General features: G+C 44.1%; 2 protein-coding genes across 3 annotated transcripts in view; both read right to left on the bottom strand.

The window, feature by feature from the left end:
• Positions 1-1,774: 1,774 nt before the first annotated feature.
• clec14a (C-type lectin domain containing 14A) lies at positions 1,775-7,156 on the bottom strand. Its single transcript, XM_084743125.1, has 2 exons — positions 7,062-7,156; positions 1,775-3,433 (listed from the first exon to the last, which is right to left on the bottom strand). Exon 2 carries the CDS (start codon positions 3,394-3,396, stop codon positions 2,101-2,103), a length of 1,296 nt encoding a protein of 431 aa, XP_084599251.1. The 5' UTR covers positions 3,397-3,433; positions 7,062-7,156; the 3' UTR covers positions 1,775-2,100.
• Positions 7,157-11,961: 4,805 nt separating this feature from the next.
• sec23a (Sec23 homolog A, coat complex II component) overlaps positions 11,962-12,487 on the bottom strand; it is a 16,504-nt gene continuing 15,978 nt past the window's right edge. For both annotated transcript variants that reach the window (XM_084743119.1, XM_084743120.1), the window contains exons 19-20: positions 12,294-12,359; positions 11,962-12,214 (exon numbers count right to left, since the gene is read on the bottom strand). In XM_084743119.1, coding sequence (XP_084599245.1) covers positions 12,125-12,214; positions 12,294-12,359 — 156 coding nt within the window. In that variant the 3' untranslated portion in view covers positions 11,962-12,124. The remainder of the gene's footprint in view (positions 12,215-12,293; positions 12,360-12,487) is intronic.

Raw genomic sequence — 12,487 nt, 5'->3', positions numbered from 1 at the left:
GACAGACTGATGGTGGAGAGAAAAATACAAACATCAGCTCATCGCCGCTGCTGCTGCTCAAATGATCCGAGTTCAACCGGAGAGACGCTCCAGCACTGAGAGAGAGAGAGAGAGAGAGGGAGAGAGAGAGAGGGAGAGAGAGAGAGAGAGAGAGAGAGAGAGAGAGAGAGGGAGAGAGAGAGAGGGAGAGAGAGAGAGAGAGAGAGAGAGAGAGAGAGAGAGGGAGAGAGAGAGAGAGAGAGAGAGAGAGGAGAGAGAGACACACAGAGAGGGGGAGGGGAGGGGGACAGACTTTCCGTCACACTCACTGTCCTCTGTGTTATAAATCTGGAGTGGAGGGAGGTTGTTGGTCTGTAACAGCTGATCCTGATGATGGACACTCAGTCGTAGCGTATTTCACAGGACACGTTTACACAACCAGGAACTTAATAACACCGAGAACACAGAACATGAAAGCACTTTCACAGTGAATCAAGTTATCAGCATTCATAAGTGAACAAATCATCGAAAGTTCTCAATCGAACTTCTTATCAAAGGTTTCTAAAGCTGCTGTCATCAAATAAAAACGCAGACACAACATTTAACAGGACGAGGTGGTGATTCACACGGTGGCCATTTTCCTCTGACATCACACTAGACCTCAGATGTCGTCCTGCCGTGTTCCGGGTTGTTTCGGACGTATAAATGTGGAAAATCTGACAAAACGTTCTCACGTCGCCGCTTATCGATTGATCAGCAACTGAAAACACGATGACAGAGAAAATCTGGAGGGACATCAGGACGTATTTCAAAATAAAACTCCATTAACGACTGTGAAAAAACAGCTAATGTTAGCGTTCTACCACGTCCTAGCTAACGTGAATGTTTCATAGTGTCACATGACACAACAGGAAAAGCTTAAATTCATTCTGAAATATCAGCGCACATCTCAGACACATTTATTGAAGCCTGGAAGTAAAACGCACTGGATGTAATCAAGCTAACGGCGGCTAATGTTAGCGTTAGCATTAGCTGTCCTGCTGTGTCTTCAGCAACCTCAGAAATGTTCTGGTTCAGTCAGTAACGTTCTGTGACATTAAACGAAATACATATAATCAAGAATTATAATTATTATATAATTATTAATAAAAATATATATTTAAATATGTTTAAAATTATTTTATCCAAAAACAGTTGTACAGGACAAATACATGAATGCACACACACACACACACACACACACACACACACACACACACACACACACAAAGGTTTAGTTTTCAAAATAAAACCTGTGAAATTTAATTTAAAACAATACAAGTCTTTATTGATTAAAAAAAGTAAAAACATCAAGTTTTCTTACTTTAATAATGTAATGAAATCATTTTAATCACAGATTTATACACAATGAGAACATCAGTGGTTCCAACAAAAATGTCAAACTTCACAGCAGAAACAGACACGTTGATTTTTTTTCTCTGTAGATTATTTCAGCTGTGCAGCGCTGAATTTTTTTTATACAACTCACCACTTTAAAATACATTAAGGATTAATGTTTTGGATAATAAAAGGCGTGGCCACTTTGAGTGACAGGTGGGCACCGTCTCAGGAGGCTAGCTGCTAGTTAGCCGCTTCAGCTCCACCCACTCTCCGCCTCTTTGGCCATTTTCGGATTACCTGGGAGTTAGCCGAGTCAGACACTGTGAAGATGGAGACGGGCGGAGACGGCATATGGTGACATCAGCGAGACTACGTCCATGTTTTATTATACGGTCTGAGCCTGAGCCTCACCTGAGCCTCACCTGTTCAGGCAGCTGCAGGTACTGAAACCCATCAGTGCTCCATGATTTCTATCGGTAACATTAACACATTTATCTATACATTGATTATAGAAATAAACAATTTCCTTCAACAACTGTTACAGAAAATTAAAATTAACTAAAATATTTTTCCTTTTATTTCGGAGAATCTGATTGGAGGACTCAGAAATACAAAAATATGTAAAACTGGAAATAAACTCTGAGTCACTTCGGAGACAAAATATTTTCATCCGACAGTGAACTGTAAATGATGTCATTAATGATGTCACTGCTGCACATTGTGACGTCAACCAATCACGGCTCATATCGCTACCTTCTCGTTGACTGAGTCCTTGTCGTCTTTGCTCTTCATCGCCATCTTCTCTGCCTTCTTCATGGCGCGTTTCTTGGACCGCCTCATCAGGCAGCACTTCACCGTCACCGCCACCAGCACCAGCAGCACCAGCAGCGCTGCCACGGCGATCAGAACCCAGATGAGGACCCCTGACAGCGCGCCGTCGTCACCGTCCTTTAATGTGTCCGTGCACGCCGGTGAGTCCTCGTCCTGGTGTTTCCCGTCCTCGTCAGTGCAGACGCACCTGAAGGAGCCCTCGGTGTTCAGGCAGGTGTGACTGCAGCGCCTTTCACCGTCGCCGCACTCATCGACGTCCACGCAGTTTCCAGACGTGTCTCTCTTGAAGCCGTCATTGCACCGCTGGCAGATGGAGGTGAGGTTGGCGGGTGAGTTGTCGAGCAGCCGCCACATGGGTGGATGGCCCGAACAGTGGAGCTCCACCGGGTCCCCGGTCCAGCACTCCACCTGGATCCTGCTGCTGTTGTTGTGGTCCAAAATGATCGAGCGCTCATGGGCGATGTCAGATAGCTGACACGAGCCTGACTCCGGCGTCGCTTCAGAACCAAGATCAGGCTTCAGATCCGTTTCTGGTTTTTGGGTTGGAGGTTCAGTTCCAGTTGGTTCTGGTTTTTGTGATGCAGGTCGGGGTTCAGGTTGATGTGGTGCTTTTGTAGTTGGTTCTGGTTTTGTTGTCATTGGTTCTGGCTCTGTAGTAGCTGGTTCTGGTTCAGGTGCGGCAGGCGTAGCAGGTTTTGGTGGTTTCATTGTCCTTCCTGTCAGCTTGCAGATGAACTGGTGCGTGTTCTTACATTTTCCCGGGATCAGACCCCAACTGGTCACCGCTGGCCCGTGTAACTCCACCTGCAGCACGCCGCAGCGGATCGTGGTGCAGCTGCGTTGTGGTTCCTCAATCCATTGGTTCACCTGCGAGTCCTCGCTGCCGTCCTCGATCCACCTGAACCCTCTGAGCGGCAGCGAGGGAACCACACACTGATTCTTGACCTTCCTCAGGCCAATCCAGAACTCGAGCTTATCGTGGTTCTGAGGTGAAAAGGTCTCAGAGATGACCCCAAGGATTTCAGTGACCTCCTGCTCGGTGGCGAGGGTGGTGAGGACGCCGTTGCCGTAACAGTCCTCCATGGCCCGGTCGAAGTCGACTGATGTCTGGTGGACAGCGTAGCGAGGTGGAGAAGACGGGTCAGCAGAGGAGTTCGTGAGGAGGACGAGAACCATCCAAAGGTAAGAACAGATCCAAGACTTCATCTTCTCTGACTCCTCCCCCTCTGATGATGATGTCACTCTGTAAAACAGAGACGATCGGACAAAAAATTTGTTTGTGTTTGAACATGAAACTGTAGAAGAGACTTCAGTCGAGCTGAAACTAATGATAATCAATCATTTGATCAATCATTGCTGTGCTAGACTTCGGCTCAGAGATTCACTGATTCAAACCTGTTTTCTGATGATGTCATGACATGCAGACGATCCTGAGCTCTACATTTATCTGTCTTCTGTAAATACATTGATCTGATTATTGATTGGATATTTGTCCCCAACTCAGTGGAGAGAAGACTGAACTCTCCCCGCCCCTCTGCGACACATGCAGGTGTAGCAGGTACCGTTAGCGTCTGTGATAACTGTGATTATTCTGATTGATATTGCCCATGTGATATGATTTGTGATATCAGAAGTAATGATCATTTTTACATCGTTATTCTTATTTTGTTTGTTAAAATGACTTGAGCTCGAACTCAAGCAACCAGGAGAACTCTGATAAAAACGTATCATGATATTAAAAAAACAAGGAAAAGTGACTTGAAAAAAGTCTTTTATTAAATAATAAATGTGTTTTAATTAGGGCTGTCAGTTTAACGCGTTAATTAGATTCATTAATTACGCTGCAAATTAACGCGCTATAAAAATTAACGCAATTAATCATGATTGGCAAGTCAATGTGCAAACATTTTAAATTTGGCCCATTGAGTTCGGCACGCGTGTGATCCACAGACCACAGACCACAGACCACAGACCACAGACCACATGTGATCCACGGACCACATGTGATCCACGGACCACATGTGATCCACAGACCACAGACCACATGTGATCCGCGGACCACATGTGATCCACAGACCACAGACCACAGACCACATGTGATCCGCGGACCACATGTGATCCACAGACCACAGACCACAGACCACATGTGATCCGCGGACCACATGTGATCCACGGACCACATGTGATCCACAGACCACAGACCACAGACCACATGTGATCCACGGACCACATGTGATCCACAGACCACAGACCACAGACCACATGTGATCCGCGGACCACATGTGATCTGCGGACCACATGTGATCCACAGACCACAGACCACAGACCACAGACCACATGTGATCCACAGACCACAGACCACAGACCACATGTGATCCACGGACCACATGTGATCCACAGACCACATGTGATCCACAGACCACAGACCACAGACCACATGTGATCCGCGGACCACATGTGATCCACAGACCACAGACCACAGACCACATGTGATCCACGGACCACATGTGATCCACGGACCACATGTGATCCACAGACCACATGTGATCCACAGACCACAGACCACGGACCACATGTGAGCATCAGCTCTCAGTTAAAAGTCGTCACGTCGCCTCGAGTGAAATCCAGACCATAACTTTTTTCACTGATGTAACTCTGCTATCACCATAGAAACAGATCATCAAACTGTGATGTTGATTGAAACTTTGGTGATCAGCTGTCTTAACTTGTCCACAGCTCCTCTCTGCTCACCGCTGCAGCTCTGTCTCACCCCGTCTGTCACACAGTGTGTCTGCTGATTGATCATCACTTCTAACCAATCAGATGTGCTGCTGTAGGCGGGACATTGAGCCAGACTACAGAGTGTAGTTGTGTATTATACTGTACAGTATATAATGATCTAATATATGTACAGTATATACGTAGTACAGCACTGTATAAGTTTTTAATATTATTACCATTATCATTACTATTATCATTATTATTACATCACATCACTATGGTGATAATTACAGACAGACAAAGATCAAAGACAAGTGCATTTTTAAAATAATTTAACTCTAATCCCAACACTTTTTTCGTTTTTGCTGATCCAAAAAATGATCCGATCCGTGACTCAAACCCGTGATACGATCTGAACCGTGAGGTTTTTGATCTGTTGCAGCTCTAAGAGCGAGGCAAGTTTATTTATAAAAAGAACAAAGACGGGACTATTAACAAGAACGCAGTGATTTGTACCTTGTGTATTCAATTGCTTAGTCATGCACTACAATTTTGTAATGTCCTAGAATTCAAATTCTTTATTTGGGGACCTGCGTGTTCACACCTGGTGTCAACACGTTCACACCTGGTGTCAGTGCGTTCACACCTGGTGTCAGCGCGTTCACACCTGGTATCAACACGTTCACACCTGGTATCAACACGTTCACACCTGGTGTCAGCGTGTTCACACCTGGGGTCAACACGTTCACACCTGGTGTCAACACGTTCACACCTGGGGTCAACACGTTCGCACCTGGTGTCAGCGCGTTCACACCTGGTATCAACACGTTCACACCTGGTATCAACACGTTCACACCTGGTGTCAGCGTGTTCACACCTGGTGTCAACGCGTTCACACCTGGTGTCAGCGTGTTCACACCTGGTGTCAGCGCGTTCGCACCTGGTATCAGCGCGTTCACACCTGGTGTCAGCGCGTTCACACCTGGTGTCAGCGCGTTCACACCTGCACCAGCATACGTCTTTTGAAAACTTGAATAGAGTTTAAACACATAATTATTGTCTTAATATATTATATTGTTTTAGGTCTGATTTAAATATCTGCACCAAATGTGACTTGGAGAAGTTTACGTTAACCGGCGGTACAGAACACGGTCGAGTGAGAGGAAAACCAAATATAATGCTGTGAGGTAAAGATTTATTTCCACCAAACCAGAAGTGATGATTGTTCTAACAGTGGAAGTTTTACTTCATTTCTGTCTGTTGAGTTAAAATTAAGGTTTTTTTCTTTAATGGACTGAACAAGGAAATTAACGCTGAGTTCAGTAAAAGACAGAAACGGTAACAGGATTAAGAATATTCACTTTTGACAAAAGTGGTCTGTGGAAGCAGGTGGTTTCCTTTTAATATCAATCTGAATTTAAATGGAAATACTAAAAATACTTGACATCTTAGAGGGCTTTAATTTTGAAAGTCTACATCAGACTTCCCTGATGAGACACTCTGAGGTGGTCAGTGGAAACAGGCAGTCTACTTTTCATATCGAATCGGACATAGATGGAAATACTGGACATATTTTTTATATTAATTGCATGGATTGTCTTCCTTCATATTGTTTTGTTGAAATAATTAATAGATGAATTGATTAAATAATTTATTAATTGATTCATAGACACACCGACAGACAGACTGATTGAATAGATGTGAGATGGCGCCACAAAGGTTACTTTTATTTTAAAATCAGTCCTCGATGCTCCCTTACCGTAATGCCTAGTATATATGTGCACCACAAAACAAGTGGAGGCTGTTTGTCTGCAGAAAATAAAAGCAGCAGCTGTGACTCAAACCTGCAAAACTGTTTTCTTGTGTTTAAAGTTTGAATTATAGAAAACAGCCTGAGTGCAGCAGTCAGAACTGGTCCTGAAAAATAAAAAGATAACTGAGCTGAAGTTTGTAACGTGATGAAGATCGTCATCGAGTTCTCGGGTCGTAAAATTCAACATGTTGTCCTGAAGAGGAGGAGCAGAGGAAGACTCATGACACTCTTCCTCTTCCTCTCAGGATGTCTGGAGGATCTTTATCTCTTTAATTCTGTTTATGTTCAAACTCAAACCGATCTGACAGGAGCGACTTTAACAAGCTGTGTCTCTTACCGTCCGTCTCTGTGAGACTCAACTCGTCCTCTTCAGCACAAATCTGATCCTTCATTCAGCTCCTCTCCTCTTCCTTCACTTTTTTTTCACTTCCTCTAGTTTTTATTCTGATTTTCCTCGCACCTTTTCCTCCTATTTTCTTTTGTTTGCACTTTCTGTTTTCTTCCAGCGTTTCTTTCGTTCACCTCTTTCTTCTCCTCCTCCTCGTCCTTCGGATCCTCCGTCTCTTCTCCCAGTCTCTCCTCTCTCTGTCCCAGTTTGCGCTGGTTTCTCCTCCACAGTAGCTCTGCTGACAGACTGACTGCCGGCCTCACCCCTCATCCACCACATCGCTCCCCTCCTCCTCCCCCTCCTCCTCCTCCAGGACAGGAAGTGTGTTGTGTCTTGATATGGCGAGTTGGTTTCCTCCAGAGGAACGCCGTCGCTCACTCACACACCAGAACAAACCTCAGACACTCCGGTCTGAAACAAATCTCACTCTAAAGTTTTTAAAGATCAATTTTATTGATCCTGCGTCCAAGTTGAACCTGAGCAGGTACAGTGTTGATCTGCTCTTTGATTGGCTGAAAGGAGCCCAGAATACAACAGACGTCATTTTAACGTCTTGGCGACGTGTCGCCTTGATTTAGTCCGTCTGTTTGTGACTCAGACAAAACTGATCATTGTTGTGATCATCAGTGGCTCCTGGTGACTTAAAGATGTTTCAGGAGTCCCTGAAAGGGTTTTAAGGTCCCTGTGGAGTCACAAGTGGTCCTTGAAGAGGTTCCAGAGTTGTTTGCGAAGGCCCCAGACCTCCTTGAGGATCTTCAAATGGTTGTTGAGAGGGTTCCAGGGTTCCAGGGTTCTTTTAAGAGTCTCCAGGGGTCCTTCAGGACATGCAAGCATCCTTTTAGAGGTCCTGGATTCTTTGCAGGGACCCAGATGTGCTTGTGCTTCTATGAGTCCTGAAATCTTGAGAGGCAGCCGTCCTGTCGTTATTCTATAGAGAGAGCGGCGGCGCCAAACTAAGCAGCGCCGCTACCGTCGGCATGGTTACGTCTTTTACGTTGTTTATGTCTTCTTACGTCTCTTAGTGTTTTATTTCATTCACACACAGGACCTGTGTATTATAGGTCCTATAAGAATGAATTGTTGTGTAGAGATGTGATTGGTCGACACACAGCGACGCCCCCTGAGGGTTCAGTGTTTTCTTCTTTGACCTCCAGGAGGTTAACTGACTCCTCCCAGTCCACAGTCCTGGACTCAAACAGGTGACTCAAACTGCACTGAACTGTGTCTAAGGAGCGCTCACATTTGATTGGATCAGACAGCCGCTGTCATTCGGTCCTGGAGGACCTTGAAGTTTAATCCTGGAGATCCTGGAGTGTGTGGGTTCCTCCAGGACTGAGGGTTTTTCAATTGTTTCTAAAGGTTCTTGAGAAAGTTCCAGGATTTTGTAGTGATTCTTGAGGACATTCCATGGGTCCTTGTGCAGGCTTGGGGATCCTGGAAGATGTTCCAGGGTTCCTTGAGGAGGTTCAGAGTCAGCCTGACTCATCAGTCACATCATGTTGAATTTTTCTTCTGTGGTGTGTTTGATCTGACAGGAAATGCGTGTGATTAATGAAGCTGCTACTGACACACACACACACACACACACACACACACACACACACACACACACACACAGCAGCATTGTATTTAAACAAATAGTGGAAACACACACACAGTGGAGGATAATTGTTGTCATGGCGACCAGATGCTTCCTGGAGGAAGTGTGTGAAGAATGGCAGGAAGTTGAAGGTCGTGGAGGGCGGAGCTATGACTAATGGACCACTGTTGCCCCGGGAACGCAGAGATAGATAACGTAACACCTGCTCCTGATTGGTCAAGTTTTAAAGCTCCCGATGACATCACTGAAATTCATCAGAGTCAAATCTGAACCAGCAACAGAAAAAACTGTTGAACCAGTTCAAAACAGAATCACCAGTATAAAACCCAGTAAACACACACAGTGCAGCAGCACCAGTAAAACTACAAGAACCAGTACTACAGTACTACTACAAACACACACACAGTACTTCTAGTAGAACAGTATGAGCAGAAGTAAAATAATTCAGATTAACTTTGATCCGATGTTCAGATCAGTTTTCAGTGTCAGGAACAGAACCAAAGTGTTCTGATCAACACGAGATGAACATCTTTTTTCTCTTGTTAGAACTTCACTCATCTCTACAGGACAACAGGAACCTTCAGTTCGGTCTCAGCAGAAAATACTGGTTCTCAAAGATCTCAGAGATAAAAATCAGTCCTCAGAGATAAAAGCTTCAGAGACAGCTGACAGGTTCACTGGAGCGAGTCTCTGTCACGTTTTTTACGCTGTTTTTGTCTTATATTGTTTTCATTTTCGTACTTCTTGTCATGTGGTTTTGTCGTCTTGTTACATCGTTTTCATCTTATGTGTTTTACATCATTTTTGATTTGTATTTCCTCGTTAATTATTTTACATTGTTTTCATCCTGTTACCTCCTTTATTTCTTTTTTGTTTTGTTATGTCATTTTCTTTTGTTACTAGTTACAATGTTTTGTCTTCTTGTTACCTCGTTTGTGTTGTTTTCATCTCATACGTCTTGGTATATTGTTTTTGTTGTGTAACCTGTTTTACAACATTTTTTACCTTGTTACTCATTTTGTGTCGTACTCTTCCACTTTCTGATCCCCTGAATATAAAAATGATTTCACAGGTCGGTCTGATCGCACCAATATGGCGCCGACGTTGACGTACGATCCACTGCAACTTCTACGTATGTACAGTATGTCCATGTGTACTGTAACATGTCCGTCTACAGATCTCAGGTCAGTTCACGGTGCGTCTTCTTCACTGTCAGGAAGCTGATTGGACGTTATTTAAATCTTTAACCATCAAGTCTTTGATCAGTCGTTTGGGGAAAAAGAAAATCCACTCCATCAGTCATCAGCTGTTTCTGTTCTGAATTAATTCAACTAATTAAAAAAAATGACTGAGGACAAAGAACAAAGAGAAAGAAATCTGCACGTTTAATCAACAACATAACACATCATAAAGTTTTTATTCATGAAACCTGGAGTCTGTGATCCACACAGCAGCCAGCATTAATGATTTTCTTCTTCTGTGGTGTCACCTGTCCACGTGCAGCAGCTGAGGACGTTCAACAGTTTTCAAGATGAAGTTCAGCCTTGATGATGTCACCTAACCTGTGACTGACTGCAGATCAGCTGATGGAAGGGTTCAGGTGAGGTCACACACACACACACATCTGCTGTGTGATAAACAGATGATTGATTATTAATCAGGTGTCCTGCTGCTGTCAGTCACTCGACTGAGGAGAAAACAACTTCCTGTGGAGAATCATTTACAAAATAAAAGACTGAATGTAAAGTCTGTCCTACAGTACAGTGTTAGTCAACCTGTGGCCACGACCCCACAGGAGGTCAGCCAGTGAACAGATGGGGTCACCAGCATCATAGCATTGAGACTCTCAGTCAGCTATAAAAACATCGCCACCATCATTTTATTCTGTTCAAGAGGCATGTCTCCATGGCAACGGCAAACGAACCTGGAGGCAGGTTTCTGTTTTTGCTTCTCTGTTTGTTCAGCTGATGGGGGTCAGACAGAAGGGTCATCACCGTGGCAACAGAGTCAGCAAGGAGGGAGGAGGGTCGTCACCATGGCAACAGTCAGCGAGGAGGGGGGGGGGGTTGTCACTGTGGCAACAGTCAGTGAGGAGGGTCGTCACCATGGCAACAGAGTCAGTGAGAAAATGAGGAAAGTTGTCTTTGCAGCAACAGAGATGAGGAGGACCATCACCGTGGCAACAGAACAAGAGGAGGGTCATCACCATGGCAACAGAATCAGGGAGGAGGCTCATCACCATGGCCAGACAATAGATTGGGCAGTAATGTAAGTAGAGTAGCAGTTAAAACAGTAGAAGTTACAGTAAAGAAAGTAAGTCGAGTTCTTCATCAGAAACGGTTTAAACCAGATTCATCAAATCAAAGTTTTTGGATTTTGGATGTCAGTTTTCAAAATGAGAATATAACATCAGTGTGTGTGTGTGTGTCCTTACTGACACCTACTGACACCTACTGACACAGGAAATGACAGAAACAGTGAAGTTCTCCACAGCAGAGTTTTATTAGAAACATGAGAATAAAGACTCAATGAAAACATGACGTTGTCTTCTGTCTACAGACTTTTAGTGTTCGATGGCTTCAAAGAGAAAACTCAAAAACAAACCCACCAGCAGACGACCACACAGGAGAGACGCTGCAGACGAAGTAAGAGGACGAATGTCTCCTCACACTGTAAATGTACATGTATAACTTATGGAGAATTATTAGAAGACATGTCAGCGTGAGTCCAGCACTTGTTTTTCTTCCTTTCCTCATTGATTCTCTGATCGATCAGTCAACATGTGATGCACAGGAAAGACGGAATCACACAGAAACAGAAACTACATGAAAATCTGTTGTAAATATTTAATTTCTGTTTTTGTGTCTCTGATGACGACACAAAGTTTTATGCTCTTTTATTTAGCTTGTTTTGAAGAACAGAGGAAGAGCAGCACTGACATACTGGATTCTAACCTCTTAAAGGAGCAGTCCGCTGTGTTCAGCCTCTGAAATCGTCTTTCGAGTTACACAGATTTTTGTTGTTTAAAGATAATAAAAATGTTTTGGTTCTGAAATGTGCGGCACAGTGATGTCAGCTGGATATGAAGTGTTATAACTGGGCTGAAACAAGTCAAACTGTTGATCTGCTCCTTTAAGACGAAGCATCACATCAAAACGTTGAACCAAACACTTTTTCCTCTCAGGTTGTTCCATTTGAACAGTTTTAAAGGCTGCAGGCGTGAAAAAGACGTTGAAGCAGCCATCAGTCTTCATGCTAACTGGATGTTTAATATGCATCACTACTGGTTGCTGATTGGTTGACACTAGAAGGTGGACAGGTGTACTGGTTTGTTAGTTGGTTGACTGTTTGAGAAATCAGGCAGCAAATGCAAAATAAGTAGCAGTAAACATGACGCAGGCGACAGGTGAAGTCAGGCAGCGCTGGAGACGGCGAGTTTCTTCAGGTGGTCCATGAACACCTGCAGACTGACGTCATCGGTCAGGATGGGAGCTCCAGACTCCTGCAGGCACAGGGGGCGGAGCTTTAACAAGAGGTCATATGAACACTGACTGTGTGAAGGTCAAAGGTCAAAGCCTCACCTGACCCCAGGCATACATGTTGTTGTGGGTCTGAGAGGGGTTCACTTTGGACAGCAGGAAGCGAGCCTGGAAGACATCATCATCATCATCATCATCATCATCATCATCATCATCATCATCACTCTTCTTTTTTCATATTTATTTGTAATAATTTGTTTTACTTTAACTTGACAAACAGGATCAGCTGATAGAGT

Source organism: Lutjanus erythropterus, chromosome 18 (genome assembly GCF_056507025.1).
Source record: "Lutjanus erythropterus isolate fLutEry1 chromosome 18, fLutEry1.hap2, whole genome shotgun sequence".
Lineage (NCBI taxonomy): Eukaryota > Metazoa > Chordata > Actinopteri > Lutjaniformes > Lutjanidae > Lutjanus > Lutjanus erythropterus.
The sequence above is the reverse complement of the archived record's forward strand: the minus strand, read 5'-3'. Positions and strand labels throughout refer to the sequence as shown.

Coding starts and splice junctions, on each gene's coding strand:
- clec14a (XM_084743125.1), bottom strand. CDS start 3,396: ATGAAGTCTTGGATCTGTTCTTACCTTTGGATGGTTCTCGTCCTCCTC.